This window comes from Eufriesea mexicana, unplaced genomic scaffold (genome assembly GCF_001483705.2).
Source record: "Eufriesea mexicana isolate 0111107269 unplaced genomic scaffold, ASM148370v2 scaffold202, whole genome shotgun sequence".
NCBI lineage: Eukaryota > Metazoa > Arthropoda > Insecta > Hymenoptera > Apidae > Eufriesea > Eufriesea mexicana.
The window spans coordinates 616,162-643,185 of NW_016908372.1; the positions used below are offsets into that span (position 1 = coordinate 616,162).

Genomic DNA, 27,024 nt, shown 5'->3' on the forward strand with positions numbered 1-27,024 from the left:
GCCATTGCGACTGATAAACGCTGCAACTACCGACCTGTAATATGTACCTAAATATAGTACACGTAGATAATATTAATTAGAGTGGTACGATGAGGATAAACAGGTATCTATATATAGCTAGGTTTCTGTGCCAGTCAGAATTAATATTAATTTTGTTAAAAGGAGTTGTGTATCTTTGATAATTACTGGAGGGATTTTAAACCAGTCATTTTGGCTGGTTTGGTAGTTTCGTTGTTAGTGTTAACAGTGGACATATCACAGTCTAAATAGTCGTTTTTAAATATTTGATTAAAAGTTTTGCATTCAACGCTTTGGTCACTTGCCCTTTAGATCTTTTTTTAAATATAAGTATTAGAAATTTTTCAATACCTTCGTTTATTTCATTTTCTTTGAAGTTCTCCTTTTATTTATCCATCTATCGATCATTTGATCGGTCGTAGGTTTAATATTAATAAATAGATGAAACTTATGAAATATATATATATGTGATACTAATAATGGATACCTATGTGTGATTATTTTGCCAAAAAATGGCTGCAACAATTTTAGAAGAAAAAAATGTAAAATAAGTTAGTTTGGTTAGTTAATATTAGAACTACCAATCTAATCAAAATGATTATTTTCCTTTTTGCAATCACCGAACATATACACCTGCTTTAAGAATAAAATTGGTATCAACTCGTATTAACAAAGAACTGTAATCAGTATATTCATTCATATTCATCGTACCGCCGAAATTACTATAATCTGTGCACGTTATAGTTAGGTACCCATTAAAGATCGTTCTAGTGTTAATTCGATAGTCTAGTGTTAATTTTAAATTCGAATTATATGTATTAATTAGTATTTTTTATTTCCTTTTGTTGCAGCACGAATATGCCACTGCAGGACATTACGATGAGTCAAACTCTACCGTTAATGAAAGGTAAGTAGTTTCAATTCTATATTCAGTTATTAATTTTTTGCGTTATACGTAATCGTTGAATGAATTTTTAATTAAATATGCACCGAAAATACGCGATGGAAGGTTTAAATAAAATGAATAATATTTCTCGTTACGGAGAAAGAGGATTTCCGAAGAATGTCTGTTATCGATGCGCCAAATCTATAAGAATATTTGCCATAGCGGTTGGAAGATAGAGGAATATTGGCAAACTTTGTGTTCGTAAGATAAACTTCGTACTTGCGTGCGAATATAATCTGCTTTTCGTATAAATCGATGGATATATTTTGAAACGATTGATAAATTGACATTTCGAGTTTCTTTATAACATTCAATAATCAAAATAAAATAATTTATTTGATATACAAATTTTCCTCGTTCTTAAACTCCATAGAATTTATTTTTAATATTTAAATTAGACATTTTATAAATAACATTTATATAATTTAAACATAATATCGAGTAATATAATACAATTTAATATGAAATTAGAAAGATTTAAAAATTTAATAATATTGAAATTATTGATATAAAATTAAATAATACCAAAAGTTAATATTTTAATACCAAAGTTGCGTCATCTTTCTCAGACAATAACGAACGATGAGAAACTGTTTAATCCACTTTCCTCGGATTAATTACGGCTCATTTTTTCCATTCCGGCTACAGATGCATAAATTATATAATTGAATAATGGCATTAAATTGGACGAAACCCCATTTAATAGTACTTAATGCACAGTGCATTTGACTATTGCATCACAAATTGCATTCGACTTAAGTTAAAAATTGCCTAGTGTGAAATTTCACATGGTAACTCCACGAGACCATTCCCCACGAATAAATCCCCAAAATAGATAGAACTTTACAAACAGACCTTTCTGAATCCGCATATAATTAAATTTAAATATCCAATTGTATCAAATGCATATTACTCGAGCTCAAAAATTTGCAAGATATACTAGAATGACCCAAGATGACTCCTAAAAAATTAGATTTTACGTTAAACTGAACACATGCACCATGTGTCTCAATCAGCACGAAGTTTCACACATGCACGTGATATTGATTGAGACTAATTGAGATATGCGATGAAAATTAATTAACCCGGAATTTTGAAGATAATTTGTATAACGAATCACGTTGAACTTCAAAAAGTCCATATGGTATATGAACACCATAGAAGAGTCATTTTAGATCCAGTACGCAGTCACCCAGTCTTATGATACCATATTTATTTATATTATATTACATATACTATGTATTTTTGTATGATTTCGGGATTAATCTTTTCACAAATTTTAATCGCTACAAACTTTTAAGGTATTTTTAAGAAATTGATATCTTCGAACCCAACAAACTGTTCCCCCTCCAAATTGTATCATATTGAAATATTTCTCTTAGCCATCGAGTAACCTAAAAATCAGAAAATCGATACATCAAAACGAACCTGAAGACCTGGTTAAAATTCGAATAAAACGTTAATCACTATAGAACCTCGATAAATTTCCAAAATATTCGAAGAATTAACCATGACACCTTTCTGAGACTAGATCAACAGCTAAGAAGGAACTTAATCGTTCGATCAAAGACCATTCTAAATATACAAAGTGATAGATACTTTTATCTCGATAAATGATGCGTGAAGATCGACGTTGCAATTCCGAGATTAATGACTCGTTGAAATTTTTCAAAGGTCTATCAATCACCTTTTGATTTCCGGGATGGACCGGATACAATTTTACGGTGTGCGATCAAGGTAGATCGTTGCATAAGGATCGATCACATTTATCATTTATAAGTCCTGGCTCGGATGTCGTTCTCAGATGTCTCTGTAGATTAACTGATTGCTCGAATGGGAGGTCACCGATATTGGGGTTGACAATGGAACGATCAAGATTGTCCGATAGAGAATGATCTCAGCTTAGACGTTCGTTTGCGAAGACGTGTTACGCTTATTAGCCCGAGTATTGATCATGAGCTGGGTTCTCCTGTCGTGGTAGTAGATTCTATTTTCGTTGGTAAAGGAATTATTTTTTTTAGATTTCAGTTTCTTTGATAAATTTATCGAGTTTATGTAAGATACGAATAGAGAAATAATATATAGAAATTGATCTTGGATCGGTTTCTTCTTTCAAAGAAGCAAATGTCGTTTCCTGTAGCATAGGAATTTTATCGTTATGCAAAATTTAACACCATAATTTTATCGATTTTAGAAAAAAGAAGAAGAAGAAATGACGCATAGTATAATATTATACATAAAAATTGATTTAATAAATTCCAAAAATTGTATTTCTTCATTAATTCATCGACTTTAGAAGAGAGAAGGTAATATTTGTATAATTAACTATAATAAACTATAAAATAACCATCTACTGAATACAGAAGTTGAATAAGAGTCATAGATAATTAATAGTCACGAACAATGACTTTAGAAGTAATATTCTACTCGTTAATTTTTTCCAAAATTTATTTCAACCTCTGTTCCATTCTCGCATCAGCCTGCGAGCATCATTTCGCTACATTTGGCTGTTTACGACTGATCACGACTGACCTAATTCACGTCATCCGTATATATAACACACAGAAAGGGGATTTAAAACAGTCTTCAGCTCCGCAGCCCATCTTTCAGACCGCCTAAAAGCCATTTCCATCTTTTCAAACCGACCAATCTTCCTACCTCGTAACACATTTCACTCCGTAAGCAGTATCATGTTCCAATGACACCGTCTGTCTTCATCGACAAATTATTGCGCATAATTGCCGCCATCCACGAAGACGCAATCATCCAAAGCTGCACGTTAGACTGACAGAAGCTGCCACTTGATATAATAAAGTCCACGAGAATTTGCACAGCGTGGCGTCTCGGCAAATTGCATCTATCTCGATGAAAACGGGGCAACGAACTTTGTGTTCCACTCAACTACAGCTATTTTACGTCCACGCAGACGTCGAGGTACTCTCTCGTCTACGACAGGGGTAGTCACGCCCAGGGTTTCGAACGCAGGTCCCTAACTAGCGAGCTACCTCGGCCAAACTTCTTTCGCCATCGACGGGAACTTCGGGTCCAATTCGTCTCAGAGGTGTCTAAGCTCTCCTCAACTCGTGTTCTAATGGAAATACCACCTAGACACGTCGATTTATCCCATTCTTCCAAAATCCAGAAACACGCTCATAGCTGTAGCACCAGGAACCTGTGGCCGATGGCCAAAAGTCGGCTATATCAGCCTGGCCGCTTTGTACTAAAGCATAAATTTGGCCCTTGGTAAACGAATCTGTGCCAAAGCAGGTCGACATCTCGCCCCGGTTCTATCCGCGTTTCCGTGATCCGTGATCTATAGATAAAGATCGCACGTGCCCGCCGTTCCATGAGCCGCGGTTGATTTTCGCTCGCGCGCGAAACGCAACAGTTCCGTTTACAACAGCTGCGTCCAGATCGTGCTTAATTCCCATGCCGCATTGCTAGAGTTTATCCTTGCGGCCTGACGTCTTTCAGGGTGTGTGGTACGTCTCTGACCATGTGCAGAGTTAGGATCTGTCTTTGCGTCTTGACGTATTTCGGATCAGAGGTTCTGTTGCTGATCACATACAGTGCTGCGACTTGCCTTTGCGTTTTGATGCATTTTGGAGTAGACTTTTCATGGATAACCAGAGTGCTAGGATTTATCTTTGGGGTTCGACGCATTTTAGACTGGACCTTTTAGTGTTAATCTTGTGCAGTGCTAAAATGTATCTTTAGGTTTTGATGCACTTTGGAGTGGATATTTTATCGCTAGTTACACATACTGCTGGGATTTATCTTTGCATTTGGATGCAGTTTCAGGTAGACTTTTCATTGCTAATCAGAGTGCTAGGATTTATGCTTGCGTCTTGTATTTTATACACAGAAAATGCGAGATATCTCGTCAACGACCATTAATGACGTGGTACGAAATGCGAGATATCTGCGATTCGTCCACAATGTATTAAGATTATCACAAGGGCTGGTGGAGCCGCCTAGCCGGGTGATCGTGAGATTAGAGGGCGATAATTGAAACCGCTCGAGGAACTGCTCGATTCTGCTGGCGAGATTAATTAAATTTCGCTGGCTCGAGACATCTCGAGGAACGTTGGTTAAGGGGTCATTGTGCTCGACGAATTCCGCGAATCTTTATGCGTTTATCGATTTTAATGGATTTTTAGAAGAGCAGAGTCGAGCCGCGCGATCTTGAGTCGCGTCCAAGTCGCTGGTCGATGACGAGGGTTGGGAAGCTGGAGATGTTTTGGTAACAATGGGGTGATTGTTGGGGATATTGCTTTCCCTCGTCTTCTCCATTTCTTGCGACCTGTACAGGGGAGTCGTTGTACGATGCACGTCTTTCAATAGCAAGGTTCCACTGTGGAGGTTCGTTTTATGTCTTTGCGAGATGAAGAGAAACGATAGAGGGTATCTTCCAGGAGAAAGTAGATGCTCTTATACTTTTTGCATTTTTCTGCAGGTTGTATAAAAGAGTTGTACGATATATAATTTTTAATAGCAAGGTTTTACCGTGGAGGTTTATTTTATGTTTTTGTGAAATGAAGACGGGTGGTATAAGGTACCAGCAAGGTGAAAATAAATGTTTCTGCATTTTCTGCATTGTTCTGGATATTTTATAGAAGACTTGTACGATATATGTTTTTCAATAGCAAGGTTTTACCGTGGAGCTTTATTTTATGTCTTTGTGAAATGACGAGGGGCGACAGAAGATACTTGCAAGAAGAAAATAAATGTTTCCACATTTTCTCCATTTTTGCATTTTTCTGCAGATTATATAGGAAAGTTGTACGATATGTGTTTTTTAATAGCACGGTTTTATTGTGGAAGTTTATTTTATGGTTTCATAGGATGCGAAAGGGGGAAGAGGGATGTTAGAATAGTGTAGCTGAAAGGGAAAAGTAGATGTCTTTTTAAAGATGCCATCTAAAGGGATAAATTCTATTGCTGGAATGTTAGACGAAATTTAATTTTGTTACTGGAATTTGAATTTTTTATGAGTTTCTCTCTTAGTATCTTTAGGTTCCGTTTATAATGGAGGATTAGTAAGAAATATGTAAGGGATATATTCATAATAGCAAATGCAAACATTCTGATACTATTAGAAGTTAACACAGAATTGAATAGATCTAATAAATAATGCAGTAGATATTTTGTACCAGGTGGATTATCGATGGCTTTGGTGAAAGGAGAATTTTCATTAAATGAAAGACACGTGTATTTTTTCCTGTACTGTTTGAATAAGATAGACATATGAAAATGAACATTACTCTTTCCTAATCACCTAACCGATTAACTAATTTTTCTTCATTAATTTATTATAATACAATATTTGCAATAATAAACATGGAATATGTTTAATATATTAAATAATATTCCTTGCTTTATATATTTATGCCTGCTTTAAGTTCCCAGAAATCAAACGTTCCTCAACTCCATCTGTGTAATTAATTACAAACAAAAATAGTCAATACTTTATATACTTTATATATTTATTACAGAAAAGATGTGATCGATCGCTGAAAAATGTAATCGTTTATATATATGACAATGAGATTTTGTTTGTCGTTTAAAAATTACAAGTTTCTTCGAATTATGGCAATAAGATAACGTGCAAAAATGACATAAGGTGTATTCAGCTTGTGAGGAATCTCGAATGACAAGTTAAAATGCGTCTCTCAATATGGTGGATAAGAAATAAATTGCACAAGTCAATCTGTATCTCTGTAGTCGAAAGCAGAATAGATTAACTCGTAGGAATCTTCCACGCATTTAGACGCAATATGGATACTACATATACGCTTATCGATAATTCGTTTATTTTTTAATGAATTCATAAATGTACTTCGTATAGACGCAACACGCAACTTGGTTGAAAATTTATCGTTTCTAGAGTTTTATTTTGTTTCTTGCGTGATTATATTAATAGCCTGTACGTACAATGAAATCTAATCTTCTGAGTCATTAATTAAACGTTTGAAAATAAAAGGAACGACTATAATATTTCGATGCTATTTAAACAATTGTAATTATCGTTATAATATTGCTTGGAATGACGAAGGAAGGGTAAGGTGTGTTTACGATATGGTTTACGAATTTTTACGAGAATTTCAGTTTAGGCGTTTAAATATAGCAGCTGAATTTTATTGCTGCATCGACATAGCAAGCTTTGGAATGTGAGAGTTCTTTGTATGTTTGCAAGATGTGTAACATAACTCCTAAATTTAAGAGTGCGTACAGAGTTCTTATTATATTCGCTAACATTCTTGTTTTAAAAACCGACAAAAAAAAGATCGTACGTCGACTTTTAGGGGATCGTTGTGAAGGGGAAGCTTCCCTCTATAACCACGTTGCAAAATGAATGGCAAAAAAAAATGATCAAGATCCGTCGGATCGTTCGAATTCATCAAGGTTTCTAAGACCAAGATTACCCTCAGTTTTTCACTATACTTTTTAATGCGAGTTTTCATGTAAATTTTCGAGAACCGACTGTTCACTATTGTATTAAAGTAGAGATCTCAAGCTTTAAGATGAGACAAGGTTGATCGTCGTAGGATGTTGTTTCGCGAAGTTACACCAGTTTAAAGATTGCCAAATTTTCGATCGTCCTCGATAAACTAACCTCTCTCGCACGTTCACTGCAGGGACCCTAGATCGATCTTGGCTAGTCACGTGACTAACTGTTTTCTGCCATAACGAAGCTTTTCCCGATGCATCGTACAAGTGTTTTCCGATTTTGCGATCTCAAATTACAGGAAGCCGTGACCCATTTAAAAGTAAATCCTACAAAAGAATCACATCGTTGCATAACTTATCCGTCCGCAGTAAACTAACCTCTATCACGCGTTCCCTGCAGGGACCCTAGATCGACTTGGGCTAGTCACGCGACGAGCCGCTTTCCCGCCAAAACGAAGATTTACCCGATGCACCATAGAAAAGTGTTTTTCGCGATCTCAAATTACAGGAAGCGGTGGTCCATTTATTTCGGTGGGCCCGCGGCCATAGAGGGGGCAGGGGAAGCATGTCGCGACTCTGTATTTATTTCTGTAACACGTTGCTCCGTGGTCCTGCGCCGTCGTTATTTGCCACCTTGGCGAACAATTCCAATGTTCAACCACGCGATCTCGGATCCAGATAGGACACGGTGCCCGATCATAGTGCATTGTCCAACCTAGCCAGTTGTTTGTTTCTCCAGCTGGCCAGGCTCTCCTATCGTCTAAACTTTCGCCCGGAATGCGAAATTCGTATCGAATAGCTCCACAAGCTAGACCGCTGTTAGGCCAAACTTTCGACTGTTCGTGCATCATGGATTTCTGCTTTCGTGGATTTTAATGCTCCTGATATTTCGGGATTTAATTGGTTGCTTTGGGTAGTCCATGGCTGCGGTGTGTTAGTACTAAGAGTCTTTCTGGCACCAGAACTAACAAACCGGTTGAAATGAATCGTTTATGGGGTATTTTATCTTTGCTTTGGCGAAACTGTATGGTTGCTTTTGAGAAATCACTATGTAATATACTTATTACTTGTTAGAAATTAATTATTGAGTAATTATTAAAGATTGGTTAAGTTAAAAATGAAAATAAGAAGCTAAAAATGAAAAACAAAAGCGATCTTATTCGATCTGGGCAGCATTCCAAAAATCGCGTGAAATTGAATAAATTTCCCATGCGTATACTTTCAAAGTCGAATAAAAATTTATTCAGAATTCAAATAAAAGACTAAAAATTTCAAATACAAAATTCGTGCGAATCTTTGTCGCGCGCGAAACAACTTCAGTTACACAAACTTGGTTAATGATTTGTTAAGTATAACCTACGCGTTTGTCATTTATGTAAGCAGCACTCGAACGCCGCGCGTAATTTGCAGAATGATTAAATGACCAAAGCGGGCTGCATCCGAAACTAATTGTGCATTTCTGAACTACTATCCCCCGTGTCATTTTCATTTATACTTTGGCATGATTGGGATCGAGCCAGACGCCTACGTGTCTACGAAAACTCGGTGTCTTTGCGAACCGATAATTCAAACGTTAATGCTATTTTTACGTATTAACGCACATGGCAGCGATGATAAACCTTAATCGTTGTGGTCCCATCTTCGAGTAAACTTACCCGATTGGTCCAAAAATACTCGAAATTTTATAAACATTTGCATTGCGAAGATAAAATTATTAATTTCTTAATTATTTTCTATTTTTCAAGGAATTATTCTAAAAATATATTCAAACCGTGTCAATTGTAAGTTACCTCGAGTGCCAGGTAGTTGTTTTAGAAAATACGAATTTTATCCATGAAAGCACGGAAAATGAAAAAGAAAGATAGGAACTGCAAATAGAAAAAAACTAGCAATTTTATTTGCGAAAAAATAGAAGCTAAAAGTTTTATTTGTGAAACTATGATGGACAAAAATTGTTTTAGTAAAAAGAATCCGAATATTTTATTCGTAGAAAAGTTGGAAACGAGTTTCATTTTATAAAAGGGGAAAAAAAAGAAAAAGAAATGGAGATTGCGAAAAAATAAAAATTTATTTGTAAGAGAATAGAGGGTAATAATTTAATTCGTAACGAAAGCGAAGTATAAGATGTTTATTTTCTCCAAAAAGTGGAGTCGCTTCAAGGTGGCCTTTCGTTTGATGTCAGAAATGCTGTGCGGTAATTCCACTTTCAGGCAAATTTGCAAGATTGTCGTGATGAAAATTGATCGCAACAACTTCGCATATCTATGTCAAATAAACCCACGATCTTTGAAGGGACACGCGTGCAAGAATGCCTTAAACATGTATGTAGGCTTGACGTCGTTGAATCGCTAATTTGTAGCTTTATTCTGAGTTTTATTGTCCCCGACACTCGCGATACGCGGCGTATCTAACTTTAGAAGATGCTAGCATGCGAGTCAGATAAATAGATGAACAGGGCAAAGAACACAGGAAGACAGAAATGTGATAAGTTGGGGCAGGCTTGCGGTTGCTAATTCCGTGAATCTCCGATATTCCTATAGAAGATATTGAACCCACCACGGCGATATAATTATCCCACAAGAACGTTTTGCGAATCAACAGCTCCTTTTGTAAATTGTCCCTAAATAAATTTGGAAAATCGCGAGAAATACTACGGCGAATTTTTTGACGAACCGGACGAGAACCTATTTCCGTCTCGCGTAACCTAATCTTAATCGAGGAACAGGTGGGGCGTATTTTGAACCATGTTTAAAATATATACGCAAGTGTCGGGTTGTTGGAGAAATTCGCAGCACTTTTAGCAAGCATATGTGAGATACTAAGTGCGATGAATTTAACCAAAGTGGAAGAGGTCATTTGGTGCAATTTCGGCCAACTAGTGAGATGTTTAATTTGGACAAGTGCTACTTCTGCTTGGTCTGATTAAACCTGGCAATTAGGGAGAAGAGTCTGGAATTTATCAGTAAGGAAGACATGGTTTTTCAATAAAACGATGCTAAGTTTCGTGTACCGATCAAGTGTCGACGAGAATCATCGATCTTGCTGAGACATTCTACCTTTTCACCCGTTTTCATCAGATAGAGAACTGTTTACCTACTCCTTAGTCTGGTCTTCATAGATTTCCTTTAATTTTCATAGAATTTGGACCTAGCTCTGACTTTAATATGATGTTGCGAATTTCTCCTTAACTTCATCACAAATATTCCGATCGATGCAATATACGTGTATATAAAATGATACGTGACTATGTCCGAATATGCAGGGTTATAAACGACTGTGTGTACGCGTAGACGTCTGTGTGAGTGTACATAGTGATTATGGGTAACTATTCGTGGTCTCATTCGATAATAAATGACCGAATGTGGCAGCACGCGGTTACACGTGACTATAATTGGCAATATAGTCTGCATGTAACTATAATGTTGGCAACACCTACATGCTTGCATTTGTATTTGTGTGCAGTTGAACGAACTTATTATGCTATTTTAAATCGCGCAAATGTACGAATAAATTAACCTTCAACATCTAGAATACATTCAACCAGTCTTTCTTTCATCAGCTTTATTTTACATTACGATGTTTAATAAAAAGATGGTCGAGTAAAGTTTGAAAATTGCTTAAAAATTGCATTCCTGTTAAGAATTCTTCCATATATAGAACGATATAGAATTTCAATCGGGAAATAAATTGATAAAGACATGGATTTTTGGTATATTTACAAATAGTATTCCAAAGATAGTCATTTTTTCCCAATATTTTTATGGACGTCATCTCATATTCCGAATCTTTTTCTTCAAAATCAAATTTGATTCATACTCGTCCAATTTTCTTTCATCGAGATATACCGTTTTGAAGTCACGCGAGAAACCTGGAAATCACAGAGCGCGCTGCCATCGCTTTACGTGCTATAAAAGCGCGGCAACGGAAACGTACTCGATACGATGTTTCTATGCAACAATCTCGACTTAATAACCCGGCTATCTGATTTCAAAGGAAGTTGCCAACGTTCCTCGTGAATTCATTCCCCTTTCTATTTTCCGCTCGATTCGAGCTGGCAAGTCGATTAACAGAATTTGATATCGATCAAAGTAGCCATACGGTTGACGCAAACATAACCTCAACGACATGCGCTCTACCAAAGATAATACACGGTGTCGCAATGCCGTGGCGGGTTTGAGCTACCCGAAATAACCGCGAAGCCTGCTTAAAACCACCGCTGATCCGTGGTCTACGATTAATAGCCCGATGGTGAACCGATGAAATTACAATTACCGGTGCTTACACGAACACGCGGCGATTTCTCTGGGCTTTAATTGCAGTCAGGTTGGGCAGAGTTGGACACAGGCGGACACCGAGAGGCCTGGAGAGTGGCCTGCCAAAATAAAGATAGTTCAAACGCTGCTTCTGGCCTAAATGTGTCATCTATAAATACGCGAGAGCTCCGCGTCCGCTCGACAGAGCCGCGGCCCGAGTCGATATTGCATTCGCACCGATACCTAAATCGCGAAATTCGCCGATCGATAAGCGGAAACGCCAGATGAAACGTGTAAGAGTATGTAAGAGTATGCGAACCGGTTACCGATAAGGCGACGTGAGTGACGAGCACGTAGCAATGATAACCGAAGTCTCAAAACGAAGCTGCGATCCACTTGATCTGCGCTGTGATCCGCTTCATCTTCGCGGTGGATTAACAATGGTGGTCCACCTTTAAAAGGGCAGCTCAAGGAACAGACCGGGGAAGTTTTATGTGCGAGACGAGAGACTCGTGTGAATGTCGAATCCAACGGAATAAAGTACAATCGGCTACCGAGCGTTAGACTCATTTTAACTCAGCCCTCTCTTTTCCTCCCCTTTACAAATGGAACTGCGTGTCGCAGCCATGATCGTTAGCCTAGTAGGGTGTTTTAGTGGCTGCTGCTCCACTTTACCGACTGCGCTGCTCGATACGTTTGCGTTTGAGGCAACTTCTGTTACGAATTGATCCTTCTGAAGGGTAAACGGGGAGTGCCTTTCGGAAGGATTTGTTCTGGATGAACTGGTGGACCCTGAGGTGGCTTTACATAAGGTTTAACTGTATTTGGGTTTGGCGTGCGTGTTGATCGATTGGTGGGTGTTTAGGCTGCCTTGGTTACGCGATAGAGATTATTTCTATTTTTTTTTTTTTAATATTGGAAATTATTCTTTTTTGTGGGTGTATGGGTGCTTAAGGTCACGTCTAATTATTAGTACTAGTTGGTACCTGGTTAATATATTATATATAACTAGTTACTAATTCACAATATTAAAAAAATAGAAAAATAATAATAATGTATATGAAATTAGTACCTAGTTATTGTATCTGGTAATATTAACTTAAGCTAATGGGGTATCCAGTGTTGTGTAACTATTTATATTAAATTGTGAAGTTAGAGAAGCTCTTAGAGAAGCCAACTGAACATCTTACAGCAAGATAAATCATATAAGAGAGTTCTGGCTTCTCTAAAAGATATTGAACTTCACAATTTAATATAAATAGTTACACATCTACCCCATTAGCTTAAATTTATATTATTTGTAGCTGAATAATATCTCACTGCAAGATAAATCATATAAGATGCCTCTGACTCCTCTAAGAGACATTGTACTTGATAATGTAAACATTCGATTAGTATTATAAATTTGAGATATTATGTTGCTTCGTTTCAGTATTGATTTTGGGACAGGAAATAAGATTGTTTTATTTCCGTTTCTCTTAAGTTTACTCTTTCTCTTGAAAATGTGAGTGCGAGGAAAAAGTAATTTACACTCACGGGGATCGGAGCACGTGGTGGTGCTGCACGCAGGAACTGCATTAGGGGTAGGACTGAAGTGGAAACAGGACTCGCCTGGAATTCGAAACGTCGTATAATCATAAGAGGGAAATGCATGTTAGAAGCTCACGACAGCTTCCTGCGATCAATCTATCGTATGAATATAGAATAGTATTTGCTTCCTGTATGAAAATCTACTCGCATTACGTGTTAGTGTTTAGGGCATGACTGCAATAATTATGTTCCGACGTTAATTATATATAGACGCGAAATAACGAAACATGAAACGCGAAGTAATAAAATATAAATATTCGGCAAGGTTAATGATCTTTAAAACGCGAATAAAGTTTCGTGAAAAATTTAAAAAATTACAATTTTGACGAAGTTTAGTAATATTTTTATTTTTATTATTGTTTCTTTATTATCGATGCATGCTCGTCCGAACATACTGTAGTAGATTTATCATGCAAAGTAACTCGTTAGAATTAGATGTATAGCCAGTGACAATAATGTCGAAACTGTTTCACAATTTGATCTGAGAAGTATAAAAATAGTCTGGTGTCTTAACATCTTGGCTAGTTAACCGATTCAAAGAGAAATTTCCTATTTCTTTCATTCAAAATAATCAAACAGGCGTAACGAAAATATACAAAAGCTATGGAAAATCACTAATTAGAAATAAGGAAGATAAACATAATAAATCTTAAGGATAATAAAGTTTGTATAAAATATAATATCTAAAATGAAGCTTTAATGCTTCGATCGTTTACTAGAAAATTCAGAAATCTGGAATATCCTTGATTCCTAGATATAACGAGTTCGTTCTGTTCAGAATGTTTTACCCTTTATTCGAAATCGTAACAAGCGACTATTGCTCCGAATCGAGTATTGATCGCTTTGTTTTCTGTTAAACTAATTTTAGAAAATCATTTATTGTGAACGTTGCGGTAATCTAGACTTGTCACGCTAACATAATTGTCTAAGACGATGTAGATATGCAAGGTGTTCCTTCGAGTTTCATTGCTTAAAATATCTTTTTAAATCTTAAATAAAAGATCTAGTCGATATATTCAAATACATAAATCAATTGGAATGTAACTTTAATGAAATAAGACTAACTCTATACAACTTGATGCTTCAAAAATATTTCTTATTATATACGTATCTCATTTTTTACTTTACGGTATTACTTGGTTGTGATCACATAATCGTGCTTTAATTAAACTTTAATCTACATTTCTTGAAAAGTAATATCTATTTTTTTTCTCGTTAATGATATCCACCCTAATTCTGTAAATATACAAACTTAAAAAATTCAGAGAACCAAGAATATTGGGTTTAAAAATATTTGTTGGCACTTTGCAAGAAGACGCGGAACTCATTTCTAAAATCGGTCAGAAACCGAGAAGCACACCTGTTATTACCACAAAGCAATCACGACTCTCATTATCCTTAAATCTGCCGAAAGAGAATTGACAACAATTTTTTCCAAAGCCCCCGATCCATTGTTCCATGCAGCTGTGGTTCGAAGAATCCTTGAAACGACTGTCTATACCTAGCACGTGAGCCGATATATGCTCGGAATATAATTTTAACTGCACGTTATTGCGATGTAAACTTTGGCGCTGCTCTGCCATTCCATCTCAGTTGGTGTTTGCACGGTCGTCGCGAGGAGACCTATGAAATATCTCCGGAAACAATTAGTGCTTTTCGTCCGACCTTTTTCTCGGTTTAGCTCGGCTTTAGCATAACCTATAAAATGTGACGATTCACGGAAGATTCCACGTGGCATGGGATGTGGTAGGTCGCGCCTTCACGCTGCTACCTCCGTCGGTAACATCCAGGACAGACCAATACAAGTTCACGTTATGTTCGGTACGAAATGCTGCTTCAAATGTATCTCCGTTTTTACGTAATCGGGATTTGTGTCGTTTGATTCGGAATTATTGATAAATTGGTGCGTTAATGTTATAACAACACGTATAGTGACTCGAATGTGGAGTATTAAGTTAAACGGTGCTGTATTTTTATTCCTCTATTTATTAATTTTTATTCATTTTCAATTTTTATTTAATTTTCATCTTCATTCGTTTATTATTTATTAAGCTTCCTTCCATTTCTGTTTTTACAGCGATTACGGATGTGAGCTCGTTTTCAAAATTATCGTGTAATTTATTATAAAACGACGATACCAGGTCGAGTCGATTGCGTGGATCATTCAAAGGTCAAGAGAGATTTGACTACTCGAAACTTTTCGTATACGAGATTTTTCACCGATGAATGAAGAGATTGTTTTATCATTTATTATTATTATTTGTGTAAAAAACGGTTTTTTTTTAATATGAATAACGGTGTTCGATTTTCCGCGAATATACGCGTGATTTCTCGGTGAACGCAAGAGAGGAAAGAAGTTTACTCAGAATTACGTAATACTACGCGTTGCTCTGTCGATAACATGACTGCTATCTTTAAAATTATCTACGCGTCTTCTGGTAGAAGTAGTACTCTTACGTTTTGGTCGATGGGAGCTGCTGAAAATATTAACCCTTTGGTTAAGAGGTGATCTTCAGTCGCCATTTCATAAAATTTGGAAGATCGATATTAATTAATACATCAAATTTAATGTAAAATCGATGGGAGCTGCTGAAAATATTAACCCTTTGGTTAAGAGGTGATCTTCAGTCACCATTTCATAAAATTTGGAAGATCGATATTAATTAATACATCAAATTTAATGTAATGTAACAGTGTGCGAGGTATCGAAATCAAATAATTCTACAATTCTGTTATTATACTTTTAAACTTTTTTTTTTCAGAAAAGTATCGTCAATTTTTTAGTAGAGAATCTTTGAATTTCTACTCTTCTCTAGCCAAAAAGTCATCGAGTGCAAAGGGTTAATCTTACAGCGACTGTCCGTTCGATTGTGTTATAAAATAACTCGTAAAGCACGTGTACTCGCATTTGAATTCTAACTGGTACGACATGTATCAACAAATAAATCGTTAGGTGCCGTTTGCAACGTAATTTATTATTAGCTTTTGTTTTCTTCGACCGAGGAACGATAAATTATTCGAAGATGCTGAGTCATGTTACCACATCTTAGAAAATAGTGTTTTACCAAAAATCTTCATATCAATTTGCTACCAATGATTTCAATATCGTAGACTGAATTACTTTATCCAAAGAGATATTTATTTTTGATATCTGTCTTGCAAAAGGTATTCATTTTTAAGAAAATCAGCTTACGAGTGTGACATCTGTGACAGGCTTATTCTTCTTTTTTAAGTTTTATTTTATTTTTTAATTTTCCGAGTTTAGTGTCGCATCGACAAACTTAGTTTTTAAATTTGGTGCTACAGTTTGGTCTCTTTTAAATATCGAAGGTTGTTTTCGACGTGTTCCTGCGATGTCAGAGTGCTATTTGGTAAAAGTCTATATTTGTGCCTTTTGTAATTCGTATCTTCTACATTCGTGAAGTATGTGGTTTGTCGATAACGGTTGTACGCAGTAATCGCAGACTGGTGGTATCGAATTCTTCAACGTGTATTCGCGAGTAACTTTTGAGTGTCCAACTCTCAGTCTTGCGATGACTATCCTGTCTTTCCGATCAGTGTTCTATCATTTGCTGATAGTATAGTTTAATAATTTAATATTTTAATAATCCTGATAACATACGAATATTTAAATACCCTCTCTAATGTCAGAAATCGTTACCAAATCGATTGCTTCGATGGAACCAACAAATTTATAGTATCCTCTGTTGACCTTGGATTAATTCTCCCCGTTGAAAGCACTCGAATAGCCTACTAAATATTTACCTTGGTTGAATACAGTGAATACTTTGGTCCCTCTTTGCGCTGGATTGTGTCATACAAAGAAAGGTCGTACCGCAAACTAGCGGGCTTAATAGAGTGTATTGAAGTACAAACGGTAGCATACATTGGAGGGCATGGCCGGTGGCTTCATTACCAGAACTTGTCATCGGGATACATTATTTTCATTTGCCTTTCCTTTATGTTTCAATGATTTTCATTTCACGGCTCGGCACCTCAATGGCGCCTTTCAGGCTCGCGTGCCTCCGCTTTCGACCCGCTTCATTTTCTCGCGACCGATGCCGACGGAATTTTACCAATGCCAACGGAATTTTACAGACTTGCTGGATATTTTCAACGAGACTTATCGAAATTCGATATCGTCTGCAACGCGGACCGAGTAGATCGGGCCAAGCTTTTGTTTGGGCCTTGGCTTTGTCAAAATCTGCGGCTTCGAGCCACGTTTCTCGTGTTATTCGCGACTATCGGTTTCTTCTACCCTGCTTCGCGTTGTTAACTAGGGTTTAAGGGACGTGCAGCAAATATTTGCGAGAAATATCTTTTCTCGATATTTGTAAACGTATTACGCGTTTTATATCTTGAGAAAATTGCGAAAGTTTGGATATTATGGCGCTGATAGTTTGTATGTTGCGTTAAGTTATTTTAGGAAATTGATGGAAGTTTTAATATAACGGTGTTAGAGTGTCTATTGTGTCCGGTGGATGGTCGATACACATTTCTAAAAGTCACGAACCGCTAAACTAGCCTTAAATCTCCCAATTTTCCAATATTCCAATATTCCAATATTCTATCTATAACGATAAGTTTATAACACGTGGATACACCATGCAAAAGAGCGTTCAGTGTCATATTCAGCGCATACTCCCATATACTTTTCTAGAAATAATTAACCGTTAGAAACTAGCCTTAACTCATCCAAATATTTTCCAATATTACCTAGAAAAATAAATTCGCGACACATAACCCAGTACGTGATTTTCCTCTGCATCTTTCGCATGGTCGACTGCCCTATTTTACCCAAAATTTCACCGCATTCGACGTATGGTTGCATTTTCAAAGTCGTCAAGTCGCGACAAATGCATATCGCCTTTAGTCTCGTCTCTCCATTGGTTCGCGGGAGACGAGAAACACGAGGCACACGACAGAACGGGTAGAGCTAGAGGACGCGGAGCCGGGACAAAGGGAAAAGGAAGATGGAAGGCCTGTAAAAATGTGCGCGAAACGAGGATCGAAGACGACGACGTCAGTGAGGATCGGCCGAAAGGTTTAACGGCGCTTGGTGACGCGCCAAAAAGATTTAAAAGGGAGCAAGACGGCGGCGCTAGTTTAGCATCGCGAAATTGGCATCAGTCACGTAGCTCGAATGAATTCGAGAATAGGATCGATTCAACGTTCAATCATTGCAACAAGCGCACCTGGAGAAAAACGATCGTACCTCGAGCGATTTGCTGCAGCCCTGTGTGTCCATTAGTCACGAACGTCACTCGCCTGAGGATCGTGTCCTTAAAAGGGACCTAATCTTCGCCGTGCTTATCTTTGGTTTCGCGTTCGCTCAGTCGTGTTTGCATTACACGCGACTTTGTCCATAAACGGGACTCAGTCCCTCGCTCTCTGCTCTTTGCTCTTCCTCTCTCTCTGCCTGGCAGGAATTCAAACGCGCCCGATATATTTGAAGCTTGGGCTATACTCGCGGGTAGACCCGGCGTTCAGCACAAGTTCGCGGATAATAAATAAATCGGGATTACTCGCTGCTACTCGGTGTAAACAGTTTTTAGTAGTTCGAAATTTTCCAGTGGTATGGGTGAATATTTTTCTTCTGGTAATACTAGATATTATAAATATAATTTAAGTAGCATTATTTTCAATTTATGTCATTTAAGTATTTATTTATTGTTGTAATTTGTCTATTTCTTTTCTTGCAATTTTTTCCGAATTCCATTTTGTTGCAATAACACATTCTTAATTTATTTTTTAAACAGAGGCAGAATTTTTATAATGATTATTTTATTTCTTAATCTTTTAGTTACTGCAATAATTTGTTTCTTAATTTTATAACTACTATGAGGAAGTTTTTAAAAAGAGAATGAGAATTTATTCCTGAAGATGTACAGTACGTTTAAATTATTTAACCAACAAATCAAGTCATTTATGTTATCATTTTCTATTTAATTCTCAAGAATCTGACCCCCATCTATTCTTAATCTTTTATTTCTTAAATACAAATAGAATTTCTAACCACAAAGATTCACTCTAATTTTTTAATTACACCGAGAAGGTCCTCAACGATGACAATGAAAATTTATTTTGCAAATGAAAATGCGCGATACTTCGGATTACGTTAAATCTAATTCAGTTGTACCTTATAGTGTATCATCATTTAGAATTAAAACTATTTAACCTATCTTTTTCTCTTTTTAATTATTTTTAAAGAACCCTTTGAGTACCCTTTCAACCTCTGTTTCAAATTTTCAAAAATTTGTCGAAGTATAAGTGAAGCTCGATAAGCGTTACACGAGCGGGCAGAAAGACGTGCGCGAAAAGCAGGGATAAGCAGTAAAATTTGATTACCGCGTTAATCTAAATATATCTCCGAAACAGGGCATAGGAAACCGTTAATTCGTCTTTCGTCTCCATAACGCGATCTCGAATCCGCTCGCGTGTATCGATAGTTCGTCTTTTATTCGCGATTCTGGCAAATCGAACAGCTTCAGTCGTCGTGAGCCAGGGGGTACGGGTTAGGGAGCGACCGACTGTCACAACCGCAAAACGTGAAGACACAAAATTTGGGTACTCATGTTCAGCACGTAAATGTTAACGACACAGCCACTGTATCGATGCAATCGTGTTTCCTGTTTCTGTGATTGGATCGGTGATAAGTCGAAGGATCATTAACGAAAAGGGACGACGAGAAGTGTAAAGATCTCACGTGTCGGGTATCGAGAAAATTCGCATAAATTGTCATCGTTAGAAATGACTTAAGGAAAACTCCTGAGCTAATGAAATACCTCGTGGTATTGGGTTAACGGTGTCTGCCCTGTTAATTATGGAAAGTAAGAATTCACGTGCACATACGTACATGGTTATTTACATATACTTAAGAGGTTGTAATAATAATTCTAAGTTTTAAGATAATGGTACTCAGTTTTGAAAGAGACTTGGCTGTTTGATGGGTGAATACAGGTTTAAACATCGATCCAAAATATTTTCTCTTTTCATTTGAGACTTTTTACAATTTAATCGCGCGTTTTCTTTTTATAGACAAAAATGTTTTAGCCACATACTTCGATAATATTTGGAATTTGATCGAGTTATAAGGAAGCAATTTAATCGTATAATGCGTTTGGTAATTTTGTTGATTATAGTTAAGAAAACAAGTGACAAAGAAGATTTGGATTTATGTGGATTTGGATTGGTAAATTATTGTTCCATTTTAGTCTTCTTCGAGATGAGATTGGCCTTAGATTTTTATTTCTCGTATTATTTGGAACTTGATGGTCGCTGCGTGACTTATCGGGGCAATTGAACGCTAAGTGACGGCCATTTTGGTTATTATACCGAGAGAGGGCCATGGACGATGCAGATAGCTTTAATTAAGCAAATCAGTCGTCCAGAAATTGAAATGAATCGATTGAGAGTTTGGTTTAATAATCTGAGTAAATCTTTATTTTTTCGCATAACGCTTTTAGTATTCCTTGTTATACGTTGTATTTACGTCTCTTTTTAGCTAATTTATGTGAATATTGATGGTACTTTGAGGATACATTTGATGATATAATTGACGATATCCTTTTTGTGGTATTTTAGAGGTATAATTTCGAGATTGGAGGATTAAAGTGTTCAATTTTTGCTTTAGGCGCGAATGCGAGATCGCCTGGGAAAACCTCCCCAACAGGAGTGATTGGAACAAGAGACGGTGCAGGAATTGGTAGAACAATGAAGGAATACGAAGATCAATTAGAAGCCCTTAAAAAGGAGAACTTCAACCTTAAATTACGCATCTATTTCCTCGAGGAGCGAATGGGAATTACGTCAGCAGATGAAAATGCGATAAAGAAGAATATCGAGTTAAAGGTTTCTATGTATTCTATGGTATTTCCTGTTAAATTCCCTCTATGCATTGCATCTTGTAAGAAATTTCCAAACTTTACTTCTGAAATGCGCAAATTTTTTAATTCATGTTTTCGTACCTGCGAAATTTTATTTAAAAATTTTTCAACCTTAGAAATTTCAGATTCAAGCGTGTGAATTTTTTAATTTAAACTTTTGAATATTTACATCTAAATTTTGGAATTTTCAATTTCCTTTGCCTTTCTATTTTCAATTTACGTGAGCTTAAATACCGAAACTTTCGAGCTTCAATTTTTATTTGTGAATTTTTAATTAAAAAATTCATTGACTTAAGTTATCGAATTCGCGGATCTTTATTTAAAAATTTTGCAATTTTAGAAGTTCTTATCTGAAATATTTTTTTAATTCATTCGAAACATTAATAGTTTAAATGTACCTCGAATCGTAATTAGCTTTTTCTATTTTATTTTCCATTTTTCCTCCATTGGTGAGATTTCGACGAATTCTTTTACTGCACTGTTAGGTGGAAATCGAATCACTGAGGAAGGAATTGGTTGAGAAACAGGAACTTCTCAGCCAAGCAGCCAAAGCGTTCGAATTAATCGAAGAACAGAAAGAAGCTTCTTCGCGAAATCAAGCTCAGTATCAACAGTCGCTTGAAAATGAACGAGAAAAGATCCGAAAGCTGGAAAAGGGTACGTAACGATATTCCTGGCTTCATTGCTGTAATTACAGAAACGCTACACATCTGTTTTATCAGCCAAGGATTAATCCTGGACTTCGGTGATTTTATTATTGATCTCTTGTCGAATTTATCCATGTAATTTGTTTAACAACACTTATGCCAGTGAGTACTTAATTTTGTAACTTTTACATTCTCGCATTAAATTAAAAATCGTGTTTTTTTCATAAATTGCTTCATCGTGAAAGGAATTTAGACATTTATATGTAGAAAAATTAACAATATCGCTAATCAATTAAATATTCTAACAAATTAAATACACTAATAAATTTCTAATGATAAATCTCGATAAATTTTCCTCGCTATACTTAACACAAATGGCTCACTAATAATAATTATTATAAAATTATCGGTATCTAATTCCTCGACTATAATCTACTGACACAAGGGTGTAATCGTATATATCCGATGTTGTACGTTATCCTACGCGTTTCTTCTTATAATATAACTCTAAAAGGCCTGTCTGCGAGCACGCAACACTACATCAGAATGTTTTGATAAAACATGCTTCGTGGCCATAACTAAGTCATTGCTCCACCGAATTCTTCCCTGGATTTATACACCCTTCGCTTTCCGATTTATCCCTGGTACGATGAAAATTTTGCGCTGCTCTCTGTTGTGACAGAATTAGCAGAGTATCAAGACAAAGTAACAGATGCAACCATCTACTATAAGGAAGCTTTCGGAATTACGCCGGAAAAGGCGCTGGAGAACGAGGAAAAACTACGTAAAATGGAGGAGCTTGTTGCATCTCTAGAAGCCGAGGTAAGATGACATAAGAGACAAAGTAATATTGTTAATAATATATATAAAAGAAATGATTTTTATACAAAATATTTTTCACATAGGACTTCTTTAAATGACACGCATATATATATAATTGTATATATAAAATATTTGATGTATTATATAAATTATTATAATTATTTTTATTATCGATGTATTTTTAATTTATATCATTATGGATACATTTATATAGATATTTTGAAAATTTGCTATATAATAAATAATATTATTATGCAGATAAGTGAATATTCTTCAAGGAAAGTTAAATAATTTTCCTCGCTCAAGTTTCATGACGTTGATCCCAAATGAATGTCACTGTTCACAACTATTGATAAGCAAATTCTCAGCTGCCCTACTTATGTTTGTCCTTTGTATCTATCCACGCCATTTCAACGCTATCTTTGTTCACTTCCTTCACAGCTACTACGAAAAGAATGCGTACTTGATAAGCGAGCTATCGTCGCTTGGAAAAAAGGGAGGAAAAAATTAATCAGTATGTTCCTGTTCGTGGCCGAGTACGCATCGTTAACATTTTTCACTGACGGAATACCGAATTAGTTTCTTGGGTGTTTCCGTGGCGGCAAATAATAGCAACTGCATTTGTTTCATTTTACGAGCCAAACAAAAATTACACGCATGTGAGGAATGTGGACGTCGTGTTTTAATTAAACGTTTGTTAAAAATATTTCTCTTTGGTACCCCGTGCTCTTTATCACCTTTTCACGTTGACTTACGATTTTTGAAAATTATTTTTCCTCCAAATCATAGCATCTTCTTTAATATCGAAATTTTTGTATCAATATTTCAGAGAAGAAGTTATAAAAACAATGAAACGTTTAAAAATACAAAATTAATAATTATTCGAAAGGAATATGTTTTTTTTACAAATTATAATTGCAAATTTTTTAGTAGTAGCTATCGTAGTCCTTGTTTAGAAAATACTGAAACACCTTTTTGCTGATTAATTATTAAAAAAAGATAAAAAATAAGAGACGATACTAAGCAATATATATACATAAAGGGCAATCCTTTTCTCATAATACCTATGAATCCAATTATTCTCGTTGCAATTTACCCTTTTCAATTTTAAAAATAAAAATACCGCGATAGACTAGTTTAAAAATGGAAAAAAAATGGTACATCGAGGCAAGCAAAAGATCAATTACAGAAAAGGGTAGTAACCATTTCACCCGACTGTGCCAGCAGCAATTTTCTTTTCAGTAGCACCTAGAACGCGAGCAATTGTAACATGAAATTATTCGCAACTCGACATAGGTGAAGCAGGTGACGAGCAGCTTGGACGAGGAACGCGTCTGGGCGCAAGAACTCGAGAGCGAACGGGATGAATTCAGAGAACGTTTAGAGGCTGAGACGCGTTTGAGAGAGAATTTGGACGCGGAGAGGCTGCAAGACATTGAGGCGCTACGGGAGAAAGTAAAAGAACTGGAGGAACATCTGCTGAAAAGGGACACTGTCGTTCAGCAGTGTAGAAACGAGCTACTCGAGAAAGAAAGAGTCATTAAGGAAAAAAATGCACAGCTGGATGAGAGGTGTCGGGTGTACGAGGAGCTGAACGCTGTTTCAGAGAAAAGGAAGAAGCAAGTCGATCAGCTAAGGGTGTCTATAAAAACCAGGGACGATGCCCTCACGGACCTGAACAACAAACATCGTGCCTTGCTGTCTCAGGTGATCTTAATTTTATTAAAAATCATCGAATTTCTATTTTATTTTTATTTGCATCTAGGACCATGCGTTCCTGCTAGCTCTTTGCATCTCTAACTCCTTCTCTTTTTCAGTCTCTATTATTTTAAGTATTTTATCCTAAATTTGCTTTAAAAGACAGTTGATCGATAAGAATCAATTTGGACCAATTTTTTTTTCTAATTATATTGATATGTTTAAGAATGTTTATGATTATGAATGTTAATGATTTTCTGCATGATGATATTGACACTGGACTGTAACACGCTTTGATGAATTTATATTATAGTTCGAGAATGGTTATGCTAAAAGATCACCCCCCACCAGTCCGTCAAGCATGAATCCAATCGAAGATCCTTTGCAGACGAGAATGGGACAAAAGATAAGCTGTGCCCAAGGGGTGACGAAGAGGGGAAACACTTGTCTCGATTGGGAACCAAATCGAGAAAGGTCAACGAGAGTGAAGTCGCCGGTGCATGCTCTGAGTGGAGAGGTCAGAGACGTGAGAGATTTGATCAAGGTTCGTAGATATTCTTCTATCTATTTCTTCTTATTAATAACAAGTCACCGATAATTATATCAGTTCTAAGAGTATCCTTATCAAACCCTGTTAACCTAAACGAAACGTGTCTGATTCAGGAACTAGAAGAAAAGGACAGCGAGTTGAAACGCCAAGAGGAAGGAAGAAAGCAATTGGTCCTGAAATTATGCAACATGCAGAAACACGCTGAAACGATGGATTACAAGTTGAAGAAGCTAGAAGGTGAACACGAGAAAGCCATCAAGACCATTCAAGGCTTCATGGAGAGACAGCAGCAATTGGAAAGCACAAAGCTGAGGAAGGAACAGAAGATCATGGAGTTGGAAATCGAGCTGAACAGGCTACGAGAGTACGAGAACATGAAGGTTGCAAGAGACGGACACAATCAGTTCGTTCGAAGAGACTTCAGCACAGACATGACGGATGATCCAGAGCGTGATCCCAGCAATCAGGTCGACATCATGATTTTTCGACTCTGCATGCTTGTCTCTACGTTTGTGAAGGATCATATAGTACTGAAAATTTGTTCCCTAGGCTTAAGACTGGGCGGTGTTGTCTCGAGATATTCCAATTCTTTCATAGGCATTTAATTGCATTAGAGAAGTTTCATGCGAATACGAAAACGAATTTGTATTTTTGGTAGATAGCCGGGACTGTACGAGCATTTGCAAATGTAGAGACAACGCTTGGAATTGCAAAGCATTCCGCTTATAACGAGGAAACCGAGTCACGGAATGGCTTAGTATTATCAAAACGTTTCTCTTTCTTTCAGAGATACTGAATTCACCTAACATCTTCTACTTCTACTTCTCCTTTTCTGCTTTATCGCCATCATCACTCTCACTGCATGACACTTATCGCTTTGGGGCACTGTTCGTTACTTTTCGATATCCTTACCGATGCACCGAAAATTGCGACCACAAGTTGCCCTCTGCGCTATTCAACATGTACGCATAAGAGATTTAAACATACGAATCACTCGACCGCGAGTTCTAGTGATTTTTAAACAACTTTCTTTTAAGTACATCACACGAGTTTAAAGTTGAATTCCTTCATTCACAGTATTCCTTCTCTTTTTCTTACACTTGTTCTACTTTTTTAATTTAGTACATTTCGCATATTTTATTAATTTTACTTTGAATTCGATATAAGTTGAAGAGTTTCTTTTCGTTTCTTTTTAGTCATTTTTGTTAGGAGGTAATTGATTATTGCTTTCTTGCGCATACATTTTTTGCACGAATTTGTAGTGTTAATGCATGGCATGTACAAAGGCTATTATACGATCAGTGATGCCTTTAATTTGTGTATGCGTATTGCTGTCGAGTCACAAGCAAATGAGATATTTGTATTTTACACGGTTATGTAAGTTGGAAGTATCAATTTTGTTTCTTTTTTTTTTTCTTTTTAATTACGTTGACAAGATTCAATGAATTTTTGTACAATTTTTTTATGTCATTCTAGTAATTAATTATTCCACGATACTACATCACGTTATTTTATCTCGCTATTTACATACTAACATATCTTCTGAAACCTAATCTAGCTAGTTGCATAATAGACTTACTTTCTCAAATGTGAAATAGAGCAAGAAGTTATCAAGACATTTGCATATTTTTAACAAAGTATCAATCTGTTGTCAAAGTTTCAACGAATAAATTAATTTCTCATTCTGCGTCTGTGAATTGTCTAATTGTCTAATTATAGTCGAAATTCCATACATTATTTAACGGATAGAAATTATGCAGACGATATTATTTATTTTTTTTGACTCATTGTGACAGTAATAATTTTCTTGAATTTAATATATTCTGAAAGATTCGGTATTTTCTCGATTCTGCTTCGAATCACATCTATGCCTGAATCTATATATAGTTTAATTAGGCTACAGTCCAAGGTTCCAGTTCCCCAAGGGGTTCCAAAATCCAAATTTACTTTCAAGATCATTCCTCTATTATTGTCCTCTCATATATACAAACTGCTATGTCACCAACTCAGTAACCAACGAAATTATCCAGAAATTACCTTAAAAAGAAAAAAGAAAAAATAGAAGCAAAGAAAGTACATTTCTAATCTCAGAATGCAATCAACCCTATGTACAATTTCCCCTTCAAAATACAACAAATCAAATCAAGCACAATCAACAGCAGGA

The 27,024-nt window shown here is 36.3% G+C and overlaps 1 protein-coding gene across 5 annotated transcripts in view; it reads left to right on the forward strand.

The window, feature by feature from the left end:
* The window catches only part of cnn (phosphodiesterase 4D interacting protein centrosomin), a 54,786-nt gene that overhangs the window by 18,709 nt on the left and 9,053 nt on the right, over positions 1-27,024 (forward strand). For 2 of the 5 annotated variants that reach the window (XM_017911408.1, XM_017911409.1), the window contains exons 2-8: positions 870-925; positions 20,891-21,108; positions 21,629-21,800; positions 22,473-22,612; positions 23,909-24,319; positions 24,624-24,854; positions 24,974-25,327. In XM_017911408.1, coding sequence (XP_017766897.1) covers positions 870-925; positions 20,891-21,108; positions 21,629-21,800; positions 22,473-22,612; positions 23,909-24,319; positions 24,624-24,854; positions 24,974-25,327 — 1,582 coding nt within the window. Of the gene's footprint in view, positions 1-869; positions 926-14,855; positions 15,079-15,168; positions 15,220-20,890; positions 21,109-21,628; positions 21,801-22,472; positions 22,613-23,908; positions 24,320-24,623; positions 24,855-24,973; positions 25,328-27,024 lie in introns of those variants that run through there. The other 3 variants (XM_017911410.1, XM_017911412.1, XM_017911411.1) reach the window with 3 other exon arrangements.